Below are 19,776 nucleotides of genomic sequence, written 5' to 3'. Positions count from 1 at the left end.
AAATTCTGGACGTGTGGGGTGCCGCATTGTCCTGCTGAAATTGTCCACGTCCGTCGGAATGCACAATGGACATGAATGGGTTCAGGTGATCAGACAGGATGCTTACGTATCTGTCACCTGTCAGAGTCATATCTAGACATATGAGGGGTCCCATATCATGCCAACTGCATACGCCCCATACCATCACAGAGCCTCCACCAGCTTGAACAGTCCCCTGTTGGCATGTAAGGTCCATGGATTCATGAGGTTGTCTCCATACCCGTACACGTCCATCAGCTCGAAGCAATTGGAACCGAGACTTGTCAGACCAGGTAACGTGTTTCCAGTCCTCAACAGTCCAATGTCGGTGTTGTCGTGCCCAGGCGAGGCGTAAAGCTTTGTGTCGTGCAGTCATCAAGGGTACACGAGTGGGCCTTCGGCTCCGAAAGCCCATATCGATGATGTTTCGTTGAATGGTTCGTACACTGACACTTGTTGATGGCCCAGCATTGAAATCTGCAGAAGGGTTGAACGTCTGTCACGTTTAATAATTCCCGTCAGTTGTCGTTGGTCCCGTTCTTGCATGATCTTTTTCCGGCCACAGCGATGTCGTAGATTTAATTTTTTACTGGATTCCCGATATTCACGGTACACTTGTGAAATGGTCATACGTGAAAATCCGAATTTCATCACTACCTCGGAGATGCTATGTCTCATCTCTCGTGCGCCGACTATAACACCACGTTCAAACTCACTTAAATCTCGATAACCTGCCATTGTAGCAGCAGTAACCGATCTAACAACTATGCCAGACACTTGTTGTGTTATATAGGCGTTGCGGACCGCAGCGCCGTACTCTGATTGGTTCCATATCTCTTTATTTGCATACCCATGCCTGTACCAGTTTTTTTGGCTCTTCAGTTTATATATACCATATTTAGTGCATTTTCAAAAGCCGGGGGGGGGGCCAACCCCCCCCCCCCCTAAATGACGGGCCTTGCTAGTACTTTAAAATTTCTGAAACCACTCCAGGGGTGTGACCTATTTTTTGGCATAACATTGATAGATATAGGGCATGGAGTGTTGCACAAGCAAATTTGGAAGTTCAGGCAAGGCATGAGCAAATTTTGGAAACCACAATGGCAAAATGTTAGCAAATCCCTGGGCTATCATATTTCATCAAAAGTAATTACATAATATTTATCATTCATTTACTTTCTAGATAAAAATGAAACAAATTGTGTATTAATTTCTGGTTTTCTCTTGAACTCACTTGAGTGGATCATATCCTCCCATTGAGGGGATTACATTCTAATACTTGTATGACACAAACCGGAGTAGGGCTCACCTAATTTATTATCATCATGTTGACAAGGAATGATAACATCATATAAAGCATTTCATGCTTTCCTGTGAATTTAACTTAAAATTAGAATGGAAAAGATGTGTTTCCCTTTCCTTTATTTTTACTTCTGTAGGATAAAGTTATACATTTTTGTTTGTTTTCAAACTGCATAAAAGTTTTCAATTAAATTTCAGAAAAAGTATAATTGCAATAACAAAACCACTTCAATTGTTGGAGAATGCTGTACATGAAGAAAAATCAGCTGTGATTAATACTGATCTAGTCAATGGGAAGGGTGATAACAGTCCCCTTGCTTATCGGTTTAGTGTTGGAAAACTACCATTATGGGCCAAAAAGCAGGTACTTTTTTTGACATCTATTAGCATATTTCATATCAATTTTCATCATAATTTTGTTATCTCTGAATTTGTATGCTCTTTTTTTTACAGCTTTACAGAGAAAAAACTGCCAAAAATATACTAATTTGAAAAAATGAGCTTAACTGAATGGATGAATGACGTCAATTACAAAAGATATTACACAGTCTTGGAAGGAATTACATTAAATAACAAATTTTGATGTTTCTGCTTCCAAAACAAAAATAGTCATTTCATTTGTAGTTATTCCATTTTTATTATGTAATTCAGTGTGCTAAACTGATTTGGCTATAAAAAAACTTTATTGGTTTCAGTATTCAGTTTCAACTGCAAATGCACATTTAACCCTATCGACGGCTCAGGGTCGAACACAAAACCTCTTCAAAAAAAGCTACTTATTTCCACAAAATCTTTTCAAAATGACCACAGGGTCACGTGATTCTAGAATGCTTTCCCCCCAATATGTGACAATGAGTAATTGGCATGTATGGTAAGCGATCGAGAGGGGGCTGAACCGAAGTGACAGGCTGGCAACGCCCGGTGATTCACCCTTTCTTCCCAGAAATGTACTTTCTCCTTTCATTCTCCAAAGTTTTTCTATTTTCCGAACTAAATAAGAAACACATAAAGGCGGGATATACGCAAAATTTTGAACGAAATTATTGTAGCGTGTTTATAGATGCTCAGCATTCTATGGTAAATAACTCTATCAATATAGATTAGCTCTAACAGGCAATAAAATTTACTTGCTTTCGCTTGTGAAATATTGATATGATTAACTTAGTAACGAAATGTCAGAACGTACTAAGAAGAAATTACTAACCCATCCACTAGGTATTTAAAAATGTCCCAATATGTGCAAGTTGAACACTCTAAGTATTCTGAATCTCGAGAAGCATTCTATATATATGCCCCCTTAATATTTTAATTGTATTTTTTAAATTTGCAAGTGTTGCAGTATGTTCTCGCGATTTTGAGGTTCACCTGAAATGTAAATTTTTTTTTGAAAATTGCAAAGCTTTTTCGTAAATAATGTGCGTTGATTAAATCAGTGTTGTTGGAATTACTACTATTCGAGGCAAGGCATTGTAACAACTGATATTTATCAGTTGATACAAATCTATTCGAGCAAAACTACAGCTACTTCCCAACCTTGGAACATCATTAAATAATTAATTTATCAAAACTTTCGGGTATGAAACTGCTTCTCATTGCTTTACTCACATTCTTTTTGAATATTCATTTCTTTTTTTCATGATATCTTATGATCGTGGAGTTAATTTCACAAATGAGCGTAGGTTTAGTGAGATTGAATACGCATATTAGATATACAGTCATTTGCATCGGATTATAATAAAAGAATTCTCTCTGAAATATATAAATTTGGTGCATTAAATCATGTTACAAAAAAAAAAATACATGAAAACAAGTAACATACTGAGAAAATGTTTAAATACACAAATACTAGAAGTAAATAAAGTCTCTGGAATTCAAAACGTGAGAAAAAGTTATAACTAGAGCCCGGATTAGACACTAAAACATGCACTAAAAATAAAGTTGAATCTGCATTTTTAAAAATGTCGAAATATACCATGAAATAAAAACACCCGATCTTTTTCAAAAAATTAGAACACCCTAGAAATTTACGAGAGCAGTTCATAAAGAGCTCAAGTTGGAAAGCTCAAATTAAGGGTATGGTTGTAATTTACATTTTCATCTTTCCACCTATGTGACTTGCTGCAGCAATTAAGTAATAGCTTAGAAAGAGTCAAAATCATGATAGAAAATGTAATTTCTTTCTCCATACCATACGTCTTCAACATCTGGAATCAAAAGGTAGAGAGCCTAACGTTCACACCTCCATCCAGAGATGCCTTCTAATCCATTGGCCTCTATTTTTTGTTTCCACCGAAGACTTCGTTTGAAGATGAAAAACGCAGATAGTATCAAGAATTCGCCAATGTGTATCAAACCTCATCGATATTTCGATGGTTTCATGATATCTGATGATTGTACCTGATACTAATCTTTTCAAGTGATTGCGGACTCGAGCTAAAATAAATAAATTAATAAAAACTGATCAATTGCAAACCGCTATCGGGGAGCCGATAGTGAAGATGGGATTTATAGCCCGATTTTTTGAGGCCCGATTCAGGTCTGTGCCGGACACTCATAAATTGAATGTCTTGATGCATAAAATCCCTGGCCAAGACCAAAGATGGCGACAGTACAATGTATTCGTACGATATCAGCACGCCCCCCCCCCCCCACACACACACACAGTCCTAGCAAATACATTCGTAATTTTCTGCGTTTTTCAGAAATTTCCAGTTTTTCTACCCGTATTGCGAACATTAAATGATTGTAGGTTTGCATACATAACGAGGAAAGACATGAAACACTTATTCTATCAAGTTGATGTAAATTTGCATGAAAAAATTCATGTAATACAGTAATAGGTTTTAAGCCAAATGTTCTAATTTTCTCAAACAGCATTCGGAGTGTTCCAATTTTTTGAAACAAAGAGGAAAAAATTAATTTGGTATTTTACGACGCAAGGAAAATGCAAATTACAACTGTACTTACGCTACAACCTTGAACTGCGCTTTCCAACTTGAATATTTCATGAACTGCTCTCGTAAATTTCTGGGTGTTCTAATTTTTTTGGAAAGGATGTATATATGTGAAAAATTGAAACCATCGTTGAATAATCCCGAATTATGGCATCAAAAATGCACGCAAAATTGAAAAAAAAAATTATATATGCATTTGAAAGAGATAAAAAAAATGAATTGGAATGTTCCAACAAATCAAAAAAAGAAGCAAAGATAATCATATTTTAATGCCGAAATATGCATAAAATATAAAAATATGTGCCTTAAAAATGCGTTAATATGCCTGCCCTAAAGGCTCAGAATATGTGGGTGGGGGGGGGGGGAGTATTGAAAAATATACGTATAATTAAAATATATATATTTATTTATTTATATATATATTTAAAGTGGGGGGGAGGTGGCATGGGGTGCACTGCGCCCCCCCCCCACCAACGTCAAAGGTTAAGTCGACTAGTCTAATGTATATGTGTATAGATATCATCATCACCTTGCTCCCACAGCAATACTGACCGTGCCCCCCAGACTTCCAAGTTTATCTCCGCCTAAGGCAGATAATCTTATCACAAGAGAGATTTCTGCACCTTTTCCAGGAAGTTTACATTCCTCAACTTTTTTTGGGGATCGCGAATCTTTACAAAGAAAACTATTAGTAACATCACAAAGGAGAAAAAACAGGACATTCCATCTTTGCATCAACCATTTTGACAAAAAAAAAAGTGGTTTGCCAACTTGGCTCGGTATTTATTTGATACAATACAAGTTCCTTTTCTAAGAAAAAGCGTTCACTAGCTCTCTCTCTCTCTTTCATTTTGGATTTATTTTTGTTGCACCATGGTCATTTTGTGCACACTTATCTGTTGTACCTACTGTGGGTACTAGAAGAATAGCCAGTTTTAAGAAGTCCGATAAAACAGCTGTAGTATTGGCACACAATAGACAATTAATAGTGCAACAGAGATGAGATTTTTTTAAACTCAAGCACCTGTTATTTTGCTGTATTTACGAGTCTGGATTTACTGGTTTGCAAGTAAAATGACATGCACTCTGTATAAGAATATCTTAATACCCTGCCGCTTTTGGCGGCCAATCCCCCCTTCTCTTCTCTTCACAACATATTTTGTTTATGTCGTCCCACTTCATCAGAGTGCTATGGAAAGGGACACGTGAAAGCACCAGCTTACTGAAGAAGCGAATTTTACAATAATAAAGCAACAAAAAACAAATGTGATTAATCAAGTAACCCCCACAAAACTTCTCCACGAGGGTCCCCAGACTCCAATTCACTGAATTTTAGTGAGGGACCCAGACTGGATTCATCTCTGGCTTCCGCTGTTGCAAAATTCCACAGAAAAAAAATGATATTCATCCATGGCCCCCCCAAAATTAATCCTGTCAATTTCCACATGGGGCCCCCGACCTGGAAGCTTGTCGGTCATCCCCCGCTGCGAGTGCTATGAAATATTTTCATTTGTATTCATTTTACCAACGAATAAAACCTATCGCCCCCAACAAAATACGTTTACAAAATACATTTATTTCGGGTTTCAGCTGTTGCAAGTTCCACAATGTTAAACAAAAGACAACAATGAGATTAATCCAGGGCCCCCAAAATGAAACCTATCAATTTCCACATCGGCCCCCGACAGGCTCGTCATTGTGGGGGGGGGGGGGGTGGTTATATGTATATACACGTACATTGAGTACATGTTCTTTGCCCCCCCCCCCTGGAAAAAGTTGAAATGACGGCCCTGGTCACGACCACCTAGATGGTCGTGCCCTGGTCTCCGACCTCGAAGCTTTTCCGACTTCCACAGCTGCGAGTGCCACGAAAAATTTTCATTTGTATTCATTTTACCAACGAATAAAACCCATCGCTCCCAACGGAATACGCCGGACCCAGAAAAGAATAAGATTCATCCAGGACCCCCCAAAATGAAACGAGGTCCCGACTTGGAAGCTTATCGGGTATACTCCTGTGAGGGCCATGGCAAATATTCATTTGTATTCATTTTACCAACGAATAAAATCCAGCGCCCACGCAATCACTCCTGACCGAATTCTCAGATTTTTATGGTGTGGGGGGGGGGGCCGCTGGACTGGAAATATCTTGGGCTTCCGCTATCGGAAATTTTTCAGTTTTAAAGCAGCAAGAAAACAATGAGGTCCATCAAGCGCCTCTGGAAATTAAACTTTTTAACTTCCCCATGAAGGTATATGTGCAATGCCACCCCCAAGTACCAAGATCCTGTGTGCTGGAAGCACCGGTGATTTATGTATATTATACAATGTCGGCATGACCCCCTCAAGGGCAGGGCTGAAAAATCAAAAAGTGATAAGAATCGTTCCAGGGGCAATTCTTATCACTTTTTGATTTTTCACACTATAAATTAACCACAGAGGGGCCCGTGAAAAAGCTGGTTTGGGGCCCGCTATCTCTCCCATCCTAGGGGCCCCTACTGTAGGAAGTAGGAGTCTCTCTGTACTTCCACATAACTTAATCCCGATGGGGGATATGCAAGAGTTGCTCCCAATATGCAAGAGTTAAATGAAAACTTGAACCAAAATTGTAACCGACTTCCGTAACCCAAAAACGTAACAGATTTTCGTTACATAAAATCGTCACTAATTTCTGTTGCTTAGAAACAGGCCCTTTTCGAGTTTGGAATTTTATGTTATAGAGTAGATAATAATAATTCAAAGCAAAAAAGATCGAAACCCCTTTAAAACGTTGTTCAACGGACGGCTTTTAAAACGACGCAACGTACCAACGAGAACGACAGGGGGGAAGCAAAGCATATGTACTCAATGTGTGTGTATATATATACCATTTTTAGTGTATTTTCAAAAGCTGGGAGGGGCACCCCCCCCCCCCCCGACGCCCCAAATGACGGGCCTGCCCAAGAGGTTATCGAAGCCACGCTGGAGACTTTTTTTCCATGAGATGCTTCAATAATTTGGTGACAATTTCAGTAGAACATTAAATTACACAAAAATCATAGTACATAAAACAAATGGTATATAGAACATTCGTTAAAAAATATACACGAAGATACCCTAACCCAGCGGTTCTTAATTTTTTTTTTCACTCATGGAGCCCCGTGGGCCTTTCATTTTAATTGATTTATCATATTTTGTTTATTCATTTCATTTTCCTCGACCGGTCGCAGAGTCCTGGAAAATGCATATGGAGCACCAGTTGAGAACCGCTGCCCTAACCAAGCTACTAACGAGTGAATTAGCTGAAATATAATTAGTAATAACTGGAGAAAGAACTAATAACTAGTTCTCTTAGCACAAGCTGTAGTTTTCTGCGTGGATGATGAATGAATTATTGGATTTGGAATAAACTTCAGAAGAGTGGTTAAATTTCATAGGTTTGAATATATATTCCAACGAATATTCAGATACGAATAATAAATATTTTTGCCAAATAAATTAACAATCTCTAAGTTACCGGTAAAAACTTTCCTTTTCTTTCTTTCTTTCTTTCTTTTTTTCAACTACAACGTGGGTATTTGTGCCTTTTCAAACCAAGTAATCCTTCTTTTCTCAATAAGCTTTTCTTTTCAAACATTGATAAGTTTGGGGAGGAGAGGATTGTATTGTTGCAGGAAGGGGCAGTTTGACGACACTGTGTACCTGTCACTAACCGTACAATGAGATGGGGGAAGGAACTGGTTCCTGGCGAACGCATTTATGAGTTCTAGCTGAAATGACGGCAGTTGTCTTCGGACTCATATATGAGTTCAGGCCGAAATGACGGTAGTTGTCTTCGAACTCATATATGAGTCTTCACTGTTTAGAAGGTTAATATACAGGATGCATAGGTAACAGCATGCACCACAAATTACTGGTAAATCGTTGATCTTAGAGGCATACTTCTTCCAGTTAGAAAAAGTATTCAAACAACGTGTGGACCTCAGATATATGTCCTTCATATTGCAAGGAGTTGTATAGTTATTAAAATAAAAATGTAAATTTTTTATATGCACCCCATCTTCAAAAACCCAATTGGAGGAAGTTGTTGCCTATATCTCCTGAGGCCAACAAAAAAATTCCACATTTCTGAGTGCATTATTTGCTGCAATATGTGAATAAAAAAAAACAAAAACAGAAAAGTTACAAAAAACAGCATAATTCAGGATTTTTTTGTTAGCTTTAGGTGAGACAAGGCAACAACTTCCTAATTGGGTTTTAAGCACAGGGCGTCTGTATGAAAAGTTAATTTTTTGCATTTTAGTAAATAATGCAATATCCCCTTGCAATATGAGCAACTTATCTGAGGTCCACAAGTTATTTGGATAATTTTTCTAAATGGAAGTATGCCTCTACTGGTCAATGGTGTCAGTAATTTTCAGTGCATGTGTTTACCTATGCACCCTGTATATAATAACAGACGTGCCAACTTTTGAAATCCAGAAATCTGGAGATTCTCCAGAGGGGGGTACCCCCCCCCCCCCCGACACTCATAGACTCGATCGAAAAAAAAAGTTCATAAAAATAATTTTTGAAAAAACATTTTTTTTCAATCAATTAAGAAAAAGTTACATTCTTCACCCCCCCCCCCAAGGCAGGTTCTGCATTGCCCCTGAGCAGAATATAATTCCATGTCAGTCTTTCCATGCAGAATAGAGAAATCACATCTACATACTGTTCATAAAGTATAGGTGTTTCCTTTTGTGGATGCCATTAGTGAATGATAATCTCGGGTATACGAACTCTTCAAACTTTATATTTAGCTTTATATAGCTTAAAGTTTTATATTTTCTTTCTGAAGATGTTTAATCGGAAGAAACGATTTTAAAAAAATCATATTACAAAGCTGCCGACATAAAAACGTGTTTCCCGCACGGCTGTTAATGGAATACAATAACGATTATACAGGAATTTCGGCAACCAAGATCATGCTCCTGATAAATGATTGCTGATAAACGCTACAAAAATGAAGTCGCGTCTTTGCCAGTTGCTTAAATGCGGTCACAGAGACTTTTTTTTTTACGGCTGCTCGATGGAAATGACTACGGCTGTCCTCTATGGGTGTTTACCCTAATGACGACTGTAATTATTGACGTCACGACAACGTGAAAGCTCGCGTAAAATCTAATTTTCTGCCAAAATCCGGAGAAATTTTAACAAATCCGAAGAGCGGGAGGAAAGATGAAAAATCTGGAGTCTCCTGCCTAAATCGGGGGAGTTGGCAGGTCTGTAATAATACAGTAGACTCTCGGTAACTCGACACCCTAAAAGTATTCACAAACATGTCGAGTTAGCGGGGTTTCGCTCTAAATTTTTGTCCGATCGTTTTTGTGTACGTAATTATATGCATTCAAACAATTCGATTGAATAAAATAATAATTCTCTCATTAATTTTAATTCTGGGTTGCTTCATAATAGAATCAAAACATATATAAACAATTTACCTCATCAAAAATAATCAAGTATATTTGTTTGTTTTTATTTTCGCAGAGAGAACAAAAATTCTTCTACACTTTTCAGTTTATCCCGCGATTGTTATTCTTTTTCCTGAGTACAAAGGGATCGACGTATCACATCTACAGCTTATAATGCATCATGGCGAGATGGTGTACATACTTCTTCATCTGAACTTTCTGTGTGTGATTCTATTTTTTCAGAACATGAAGCACTTCCTCTTTGATTGATTCTAGAATATCATCGTCTTCTAAAAGTTACAAAGTCAACGTTCAAAAATTCATCCTCTATAAAATCACCTGTAGCGTTATTTATGCTTTCTCCACACCCACACGTAATTTGAGAGGAATCTTCGGAAAAACTATAGTTTTCCAAAGACTCGGAACAAAAACCAACATGACGAAAGCAGTTCCGAATGCTTTCGTCGTGACTGACTTCCACACAGAATCAATCATTTCAATAGCATCTAAAACAGAAATTTTTGCATCCATTCCAACATCCACAAATTCACAAATTTTTTTGGTCTGTAATTTTCTGTAAAGAGTTTTTATACTTAGGATAATTCCTTTATCCAGTGGTTGTGAAATTGCTGTTGAATTAGGAGGTAAAAAGCATAATTTTATTGCAGAAAGGTCCGCTATTTTTGGATGTGAGCGGTGCAATTATCCAAAATAAATAAAACTTTTATTTTCTCACTTAAAAATTTTCTATCTAACTTCCGCAACCATTGTTCAGAAATCTCTGATGCCATCCATGCCTTTTTGTTGCCATCATAGTCCACAGGAAGAGTTTTAACATTTTTAAAGCACTGCAGGTTTTTTTGATTTTCCGAATATTTAACGGTTTCAATTTTTCAGAACCATCTGAGTTTGCAGCCAAAAGAACTGTCAAACGATCTTTGTGTTTTCTACCTCCTTCACATTTTTTGCCTTTGAGGGCAAGCGTTTGGTTAGGCAAAATGCGAAAAAATAAACCTGTCTCATCACAATTAAACACATCTGCATCTTTATACCCTTCTATCATTAGTTTCAGAATATTATTCTTCCAATTATCAACAGTTTCTTGAGATGCAGATATGCTCTCTCCACAAACTTTCCTAAAAACAATGCCATGGCGCTCTTTGAATAGAGTCAACCATCCAAGAAATCGTAAAACTGAGTTCCACCGAAAGCATTCTTTACAACAGACGATATCAAAACTCCAAATAGATAAGATTTTCATCATTATTGGATGTTGACAATATCCACACTTTTTTTGACCATGAAAAGAATGAAAGACCTTTTTTGGAAACTCCACTAAAATGATAAGGCGGCCAACAGGTTTTAAACATTCATTCTTCATGTACACGCCCTTCCCCCCCACCCCCAATGCAGAAAAGGGACCCATCATAGAGAAGAAAGAAACAAAGGATTGTCAAAGTACCAATAAACAATGTCAAAAAATCCTTAGAACTGGTAACAGAAGGCCAATTTTAAAAACTAGTTGTGGTGAAGGGACAAAAATCATAGTCGACTTAAGCTGAGTTAAGCCGACAACTTAAGTAGAGAGGTTTCCCTACATTGAAATTAGTATTGTGCCAACCAAGGGAATAATAGGTGTCGAGTTATCCACGTGTCGAGTTACAGAGAGTCTACTGTAATACAATAGATTGTGAAACACAACATAGGTATATATATAAAACAAAATATAAGTACAGAAAAAATAACAGATGTATAGAGACACAATATTAATATGCATGGAAACACAAGTGTATTATATCACAGTAGTTTGTGACACATACTTCACTTTACATCATGCTTGTACTGGACATAAGGAGCATCTTATACAATTGTCCAACAGTAGCCAGCCAGCATCGAGATTGACCATTTTTCCTGGGTATGTTGTTCTATGGTTCGTACCACTATTTCTTCATGTAATAATGCACTTTTATGTGTTAACAGGGTAATATCTCTAAAACCAGAGCCAATAAATCATTTTCATGGTGATATCTCTAAAACCAGAACCAATAGAACTTTTTCAAGGTGATATTCATGTTCAACAGGTCAAAATCATTCGGAATTGTACATTTCGATGTCAGACATAACTTCATTGTTGTTCAGTGTTACTTATTGGTATCAATATATCCAGGAAACAGTAACATCATACATTGGGAATAAAATTGGCACCGTGAAAATAGGCCATACTAAGCGAAAAACAATCGAAGAGGGAACATCATAAGTGGGATCCACTGTGCTTCTTAACAGTATATGCAGTCCACTGTACTTTATACTATGCAGCCTATATGTGTAAGATGTGTGTATATATATAACTCCCTGTCTCCATCTCCAGAAGAGAAACATATGATGTCACCCCTCATCTGCTCATAGCATTCTGCATGGTACTACTGTTGGTGCCATCATGGTTTAAGGTCATGCATCATGATCATATACACAGGGTGTGAAGTTAAGTCTTTAGACACCCTTTATCTTCTGAACTGTTGGTTATAGAACCAAGCTTTCAATTAGAAAAAGTATCCAAATAACATGTCCATCTCAGTTATGTCATCTATTTCACTAGAGGTCATATATGTATCGAGACACACAATTTAATTTTTTATACAGTCCTGCATCCTTTAATTTTGAATTAGGAAGATGTTGCTCAGTCTCTTCTGATCCCAGCAAAAAAAAAAAAAAATTACACGTTTTAGGGAGAAAACCTAAATTTCCCATTAGAATACAAATACAAATATTGTATTTGTATTTCTAAGTACAATATTGACTGAGGTATTCAAATTTCCTCCATTTTTCAAATTTGAATATCGTAGTGAATATTGCACTAAAAAACATGGAGTTTTTTGTTGGGATCAGAAGAGACAGGGCAACATCTTTCTAATTTGAAGTTAGATGTCAGGGGACTGTATAAAAAATGAAATTGTGTATCTCGATACATGTACAGCCCCCAGTGAAATAAATGACATATCTGAGATGGACATGTTATTTAGATGCTCTTTCTAATTGAAAGTATGCTTCTATAACCAAAAAAGATGAAGTTTGTCTAAGGACATAACTTCACACCATGTGTGTGTGTATACAGGGTGATTCAGAAATGATGGGGGAAAAAGAGGTGATAGTACCAGGGCCGCAACTAGATGCTTCGTCACCCGAGGCAAGTGCGTATTTTGGCACCCCCTTGTAATGTTGAAGGAGAGGTTTGAGAATAAAATTTGCGCCCACTCTGGTCAAGCGCCCGGGGCACGAGACCCGCCTGCTCCCCCCTAATTGCGGCCCTGGATAGTACATCCCAATACAAACAATTTTCAGCAAAGAATGCATGGTCTAACATGAAATGTTAAAATGCCATTCCTGTTGAAATTTATTAGGAGAAAAAGAACGCCCCCATGCATGCAAATGTAACCTAGGGAAGAAGAACAAACCGTCTGTAAATCTACATCACAGTGAATAAAAGGTGCGAAACCAGGCGGTTGCTCGCTGGAATAACTTCACAGGGCTGGGGTCTGCACCTTTTATTCACTGTGATGCAGATTTACTTACGGTTTCTTCTTCCCCAGTTACATTTGCATGCATGGTGTTCTTTTTCTCTGAATAAATTTCAACAGGAATGCCATTTTAACATTCGCAGAGCGACTATTTCGTAATGTGAGGGCGCATTTGCGTTTCATGTTAGACCATGCATTCTTTGACGACAATTTTTTGTATTGGTGTGTACTATCACCTCTTAAAGTTTTCCCTATCTTTTCTGAATCACCCTGTATACTTTGCTGGCAAGTTTATCAGTTCCCATCGACAATGGTTTTTTGCAAATTGTGAAAATTCATACTCTTCTTCCAATACTCTAATTTAAATGGTGTATAAAATTCTATGATAAAGTTATGAAATATACATATTTTTTATTCAAATATATTCTAATTTAAAAGATAAGGTACAACAGATTTAAAAGAAAAGGTTGATGGTAGCATCAGTATCCAGGGTGTTTTCAGCATGGCCAAAATGAGCGCAATAACCTGCGCTAATTATCCCCTTTCTCCCTTCTCTCATATTTCTACTACCAAAGGGTATCTCACATTGGCGCAGAATGGAAAGTGACCAAAGAAGAATACACAGCTCTCTCCATGGAAAGCACTGCCGAACCTTGACCACATGACCCATATTTTATGGGGCACCTTTTTTTCAGTGCTTTCGAAAATATTTCTTTTCTAATTTATCAAATTCATTTGAAAAAAAAAGAAATTCAATGGTATTAAGTTGGTATCAAATCCATTTGAAAAATTAAATCAATGGCTTGAATTTTTCAGGGAGGGCACCTGCCTATGCACCTCTTTATGAGCTGCTCCTGATTATTATGCATCTGATCCAATATTATTGTCTTTCTTTCAAAACTATGCTTAAATCATCTAGGTTAATTTTTTATCTGTTCAAACATGTACTTATTTCCAGAAAAGAAGTTTACAAAAGTATGTTTAATTGATTATCATCATCTTTATAGTTCCAAAAATATGACATTCAATTACTTTTGTCTATAAAATTAAAAAAAATCAAAGCATTTTTACCATGGTATTAAATCTTAGATATCAGAAGAAAATGTGCCTCCCTCTGTAGCTGTCCAGAAACTTGCTCCCCCAGTACCCCCACGAGGAAGGTGGGCTCAACGTATTGATGGTCAAGGCTTAGTAGTCAGATCCTACTTGGATTCAGATTCTGTAATTCCATATCCTAATATATCAGGTAAGATTTTTTCAAATCTTTAAAGGAATTGGTTAATGTTCTTTATAAATACAAATGCAACAGGCAAATTGCTCAACAAGGTGATTAAAAAAATGTCCATAAGAAATGTGGAATATATATTTAAATTATCAAAAATGCAGTAACCCAATAAGAGCAATGATTATCATAAAATATAAATATGCTACCCATAAAAAATTATGGTTGTCTCATCTAAGTATGGATAGCTTCTCGATTTATTTCTATGTTTATCATTTTTCTTTTTAAACTTGCCAATTTAAACGTGTTAGAATTCATAACCCCTGGAGGTAAGCTATTTGATTTATTCACAACTCCTTGCGACACCACAACCTGAAAATGCCCCTTACTAAACGATAATAGTTCCCCTTGTCGAAGCAATTGATTGATGGTGTATTAATAACTTGTGGTCCATCCTATACATTCCGTATGGCGGCACGCTAGTGAGACTTTTGGTTGACTCCTAGTAGCTAAGCAGTCCCTGTGTCTAAACATAGATTATCTTCCATATAACTAAAAATAAATAAAGTAATGGAGAAGGATCCCATCCTGATCCTTTACAGCAGTGATTCTCAACTTGGGGCCATATAGCCCCCTTGCAGTCCTGGGATATTCTAGGGGGGCCATGGGAGAAAATCAGAAGAAAGGTGATCCACAACAGGTGGTGAAGGGAGTCATAGAGAGCTGTGAAGAGAAAAGCTTTAAAAGTGAAACATGGTTGAAAAATATGCTTTCAGAATTCATCAGATCCGTCCATACAACCAGGGGCATCTTAACCCTTGGGTCTATGTGGGCACAACCTGGGTCTTCATGTATATGAGATGATAGATGGGAGAGATGATGATCCACCATTTGAATCCGTGCCTAGCCAGGATTCCAGAGATTGATCTTATTTATTAAAATTTCGTTCATAGTAAAAAAAAATATCTCACTCTTAGATGAGGGTAGAGGGACCCCTGGATAGGACAGGGGGGCCACGAGAAAAAAATGTGATCCATAGGGGGCCATGAGCTGAAAAAGGTTAAAAAACACTGCTTTACAGTACCTTCCTCTAAGGAAGTTCCAATACAGCCGACCAACGTCTTATTGTCAAGATGGATGGGTCCCTCGACAATGGTTCATTGGACTACTTAGGCGAGAAATTTGTGGTAGGAAAAATGAAAAATGGTCGCAGCCAAACTGGCAAAGATGATCGACACCAAGGGCCATAGTACATATTCAGGAGGCACCCTTTCTGCAGAAGACTCTTCCATTGATCTGTGAGTAGCATCTCTAGAAATGTGAGGACCAACAGCTGTGAGACTGGGAGTCCTGATGGAGACGGCAAAAACAGAATGTTTTGGGAAAGAAGTAGATATAGAAGAGGTCAAGATACAGGAAAACCAAGATATAAAGTACAGTATCCAAGACCTTGATCATCAGAGAAGGCATCGTCACCTAGACAGGCTGGTGGAGGAGATATGACCAGCTATGAGAAAGTATGGAAGTAAGGAAACTATGGAAGAAGCTGTATTTAAAGCAGTCAGTGGAACAGTGGAAGCAAAAATAGATTTTATTTTAAGGGAATGGTTGAGTCTTCTAGAGATGTAGGATGGTTTGGCTAAGATACCAGAAGTATCTATGTAGAATTGACCATGGAAAATTTTATATAACAATGTTAATCAAGAAATGAGATGAAGAGTGGAGAGAGGGAGGAGACAAAGTTCGTTTTTAAGATTGGACACGGAAACGAAAGATGACCAGCAGTCGTGAGCAAATTAGGTGAATTTATTTTGGATTGATTCAAGTTTGTATATATTACTGGAGGTGTAGGGGTCCCAGATTTGAGCGGTGTAGGAAAGAACGGGGGAGATATAAGTTTGGTAGCAGAGTAGTCTGAAACCCTGAGTAGAGTGTTTAAGGTTGCGGTGGAGGAAGTAAAGTAAAGTTTTTTTAGACACTTCTGGTAAACGTAGTCAACGTGTTTGTTCCAATGTAGGTTGGCTGAGATTATATGGTATGTATGGTATTTGATTTGAGAATATTGGGATAACATTAAATTATTGATAGATTATAAGTATTCAACAAGAAGTAATTTATGGGTAACTTTCATGCAAACCATTTGACTGCTATCTTTCATGTGAACCGTTCTGATTTGGAGGGTAGATAGTAGTACCTCCTGAGCATGTAACATAGTCTGATGTACACCAGAGAATTGATTTAGGCCCTTCCCGAATACAGTCAAACCTCGTTAATGAGTCACTCTTCGGAGGACAAAAATATGACTTATTAAGCTGAGTGACTTGTTAAACGGAGTAAGCCATAGCTGTGCCAATTCATGCCTAAGGACAATTGGGACTTCCAAAAAGTGACCTGGTAAGCAGAGTGACGTGTTAACCGGGTGACGCACTAACAAGGTTTGACTGTATACCTTAGTCTTTTACAATATTTTTTAAACGTAGGTGCTACTTCAGGGTGACTTAACGATGTCTGGGATCTTTTCCCTTCTCCAATGTTATACATTTTATGGGGAAAGGTGGCATCCCAGAATCATAATGTTATTAGAAAATTTACAGGAATGCATAAAAATATCTAATAAAGTATGTAAATAAAAATTCATAATTTTCTATTCAAAATTAATGAAAGAACTAAAATTCTTAAAAATTCAGAATTAATAAAAATCCAAAATTAGTGAGTGAAATACATAATTCTAAAACTGATTAAAATTCAGAATATAATGAAAGAAATAATTGGAAATTAATAAGGAATAATTCCAAGATTAAAAAAAATTAAGAAATTACAAAAGAAATAATTTTAGAATTAATGAAAGCCTATAATATTGGGGGCTTCTGTTTCATTAGGGCCCTATTAGCTCGCTTATGATACCACTGCTTCTACCAATGAAAGAGAAAGTATGTCATCTTAACCCTCAAGCACATGACTACAGTAAATGGGTCTCCCAAGTAGTTTGAACAGCAACTTTTCAGTAAAAAATAAAATCATTTTAGAGTTTGCTGTAAACTGCAGGTCTCAGTTAAGTTAGTCCATATGAGCATAAAACGACTGTGGTGCTTGCAAAATAGTTAAATTATTAAGAAATACTTTATTTGTCTTTTGCTATAATAGAGGGATGTACAATTGTTTTCAATCTGTGATCCAGATATGCTTGCAGGCTACAATACTGGTGCTTTTATACATTGATTGATACATTTTCATGAACACCTTTCACAGGCCAAATGCAGTAGCATATAGAGCACCCCATGCAATATGGTGCAAGAAAAGGTTAAGAAAACTGGAAAGAAGTCTCTGAATTTGCCATTCAAATATATGATAGACAACTTGTTACCTTTTTCAGACCCTGTATGCACAAGCGTGTGGTGTGGGTTGCTTTTTGTTTGCTTTTCATATTCTTTTTCAACCTTGGGGAGTTCAGCCTTTATTTCAAGGATTACGTATGTGTTATTGCTGAAGTCTGGGCTGAACTTCCTGAGGTTAAAAAATAATATCAACAGCGAGAAAAAACAACCCTTATGTTTGTGAGTATAAGGTCTGAAAGGTTATAGTTATTAATCAAATTATATACCAATTGGAAAGCAATTTTTAGTAATTTCCAAATTTTTCTGGTTATAAAAAATGGTGACAGTTTGATTTAATTATTTCACACTATTATGTGTAATAAAAATCTATATGGAAGTTCCATTCAGATGCAAAGCTTAGTAGAAATGGTTCATACTATTGCTGATAATCAAAATTTCATTGTTCATTTGGTCACTTTTAAAATATTTCAGTCATTATTTTCACTAGTTTCGACAGTGATCTTAGCTGAGCCCAGATACTGCTGTATATTAGTGATTTTCATATTCTAAGTTTCACTATTACAGTGTAGTATCATAATTTAGACTATTGCATATACTATTTTAAGCTTGGCAGTATATTAAGGAGAAGAGGCAAGAATGAAAAAGTATGGCGTAAAGTATATGTAAATGATACAGCACAAATTTTTAATTATCAGTTTTAATCACAAAGCAAAACATCATTTATTGTAATACATTAGATATGTTTCTTGTTTATTAGTTTTTTATTGTACAATAGTCTGTTAAGTTGATATAAAAAATCAATGTTGTATTAATTTAAAAATAATATTGTGTTGTTTTTTTTATTCAGAAGAGCCTGAATCTGATAATGATTACAAAAAGTTGGAGAGATCTGATGAGAGCAATATTAAAAATTCTTTACTGGTATGTTCTTTTTCTTCAACTACTTATTTACATTGTAGACAATAAAAAGAATGAAGATTAATTTTAAAATAACACAAAGCAACTTAAATCAATCGGGCATTGAAGTTTTTTTCATAAGTTTTTTACTTGCTAAACATTTTAGAAGCAAATAATCCATAAAATTTTTTTTTCACAAGTATTGTGAAAGCCGAGGAAACAATGAATTTCTCTAAAGTATACGCATACTGAAACAAATGGTCTGGAAGATTCTCCTGGGCTGATAAATATTGTTTTAGAGTTTCTAAACCAGCTAAGGCTTCAGATTCTGTAGGTACCAAAGTATATTCTTGTGAAAGTTCTTCTTCATCACTGTTGTTCACAAGGGTGTTTTCTTGTATCATACAAATGATATCATTGTCCATTAACGGTTCTGAAGTGAAGACGACGTCATCAAAGGAAAGCAAATCCAGCATCAGTCCATTCAAAATGGACGTTTCTTTTGCAATGTGTTCCCATAAATGCTGCAGTGGATGCACTTTCATCAGCGTTATTCAATGTTTCACAGAATTCTGCTGAGATTAAATTCGCTTTTTTTCCACCCATTAGAAATGACTTTTTGAGTGATATCTTTCCAGGCTCCAACTATCATATCCATAGCTTGCTTGATGTCACGCTTCACTATGATTTCTTTATTATCAATCCAGTAAAGAATACATCTCATCATTTGCGTACGGTACTTTCCTTTCACTGCCTTAATAACGCATTGGTCAAGTGGTTGCAAAACAGACGTGCAGTTAGAGGCATGTTTTTGATATGAATGCAGTTTAACTTTGGAGGTTCATTGTGTGCTGTGCAATTGTCAATAAGGAGCAGGATTTTTCTATTTTTTTGTTTAGGAACCATGGATTTTCAGATCCGCTAATCACCAAACCTTTTCTTTTTTCAGTTCAATTCATGTTGCAGGAAAACAAAGTAGCCAAGCGTTGCTTGGAGTTTTTGCCACCAATGCACTTGTCTTTTTTAATGTCAAAGTTTTGTTAGGCAACAGTTGGAAAAAGATTCTGGCTTAATCTGCATTGAATACATTGGAAGGATTGT

At 36.7% G+C, this 19,776-nt stretch overlaps 1 protein-coding gene across 6 annotated transcripts in view; it reads left to right on the top strand.

Moving 5' to 3' along the window:
• The window catches only part of LOC149074195 (mitogen-activated protein kinase-binding protein 1-like), a 413,671-nt gene that overhangs the window by 246,652 nt on the left and 147,243 nt on the right, over positions 1 to 19,776 (top strand). For 5 of the 6 annotated variants that reach the window (XM_089246846.1, XM_089246852.1, XM_089246848.1 and 2 more), the window contains 3 exons: positions 1,519 to 1,684; positions 14,311 to 14,467; positions 18,626 to 18,699. In XM_089246846.1, coding sequence (XP_089102972.1) covers positions 1,519 to 1,684; positions 14,311 to 14,467; positions 18,626 to 18,699 — 397 coding nt within the window. The remainder of the gene's footprint in view (positions 1 to 1,518; positions 1,685 to 14,310; positions 14,468 to 18,625; positions 18,700 to 19,776) is intronic. The other variant, XM_089246851.1, reaches the window with a different exon arrangement.

The sequence above is a fragment of the Pholcus phalangioides genome, unplaced genomic scaffold (genome assembly GCF_987345545.1).
Source record: "Pholcus phalangioides strain wild (caught in Gottingen) unplaced genomic scaffold, Ppha-v1.0 ptg000017l_1, whole genome shotgun sequence".
Taxonomy (NCBI): Eukaryota; Metazoa; Arthropoda; class Arachnida; order Araneae; family Pholcidae; genus Pholcus; species Pholcus phalangioides.
This window is presented reverse-complemented; position numbering and strand designations above follow the sequence as displayed.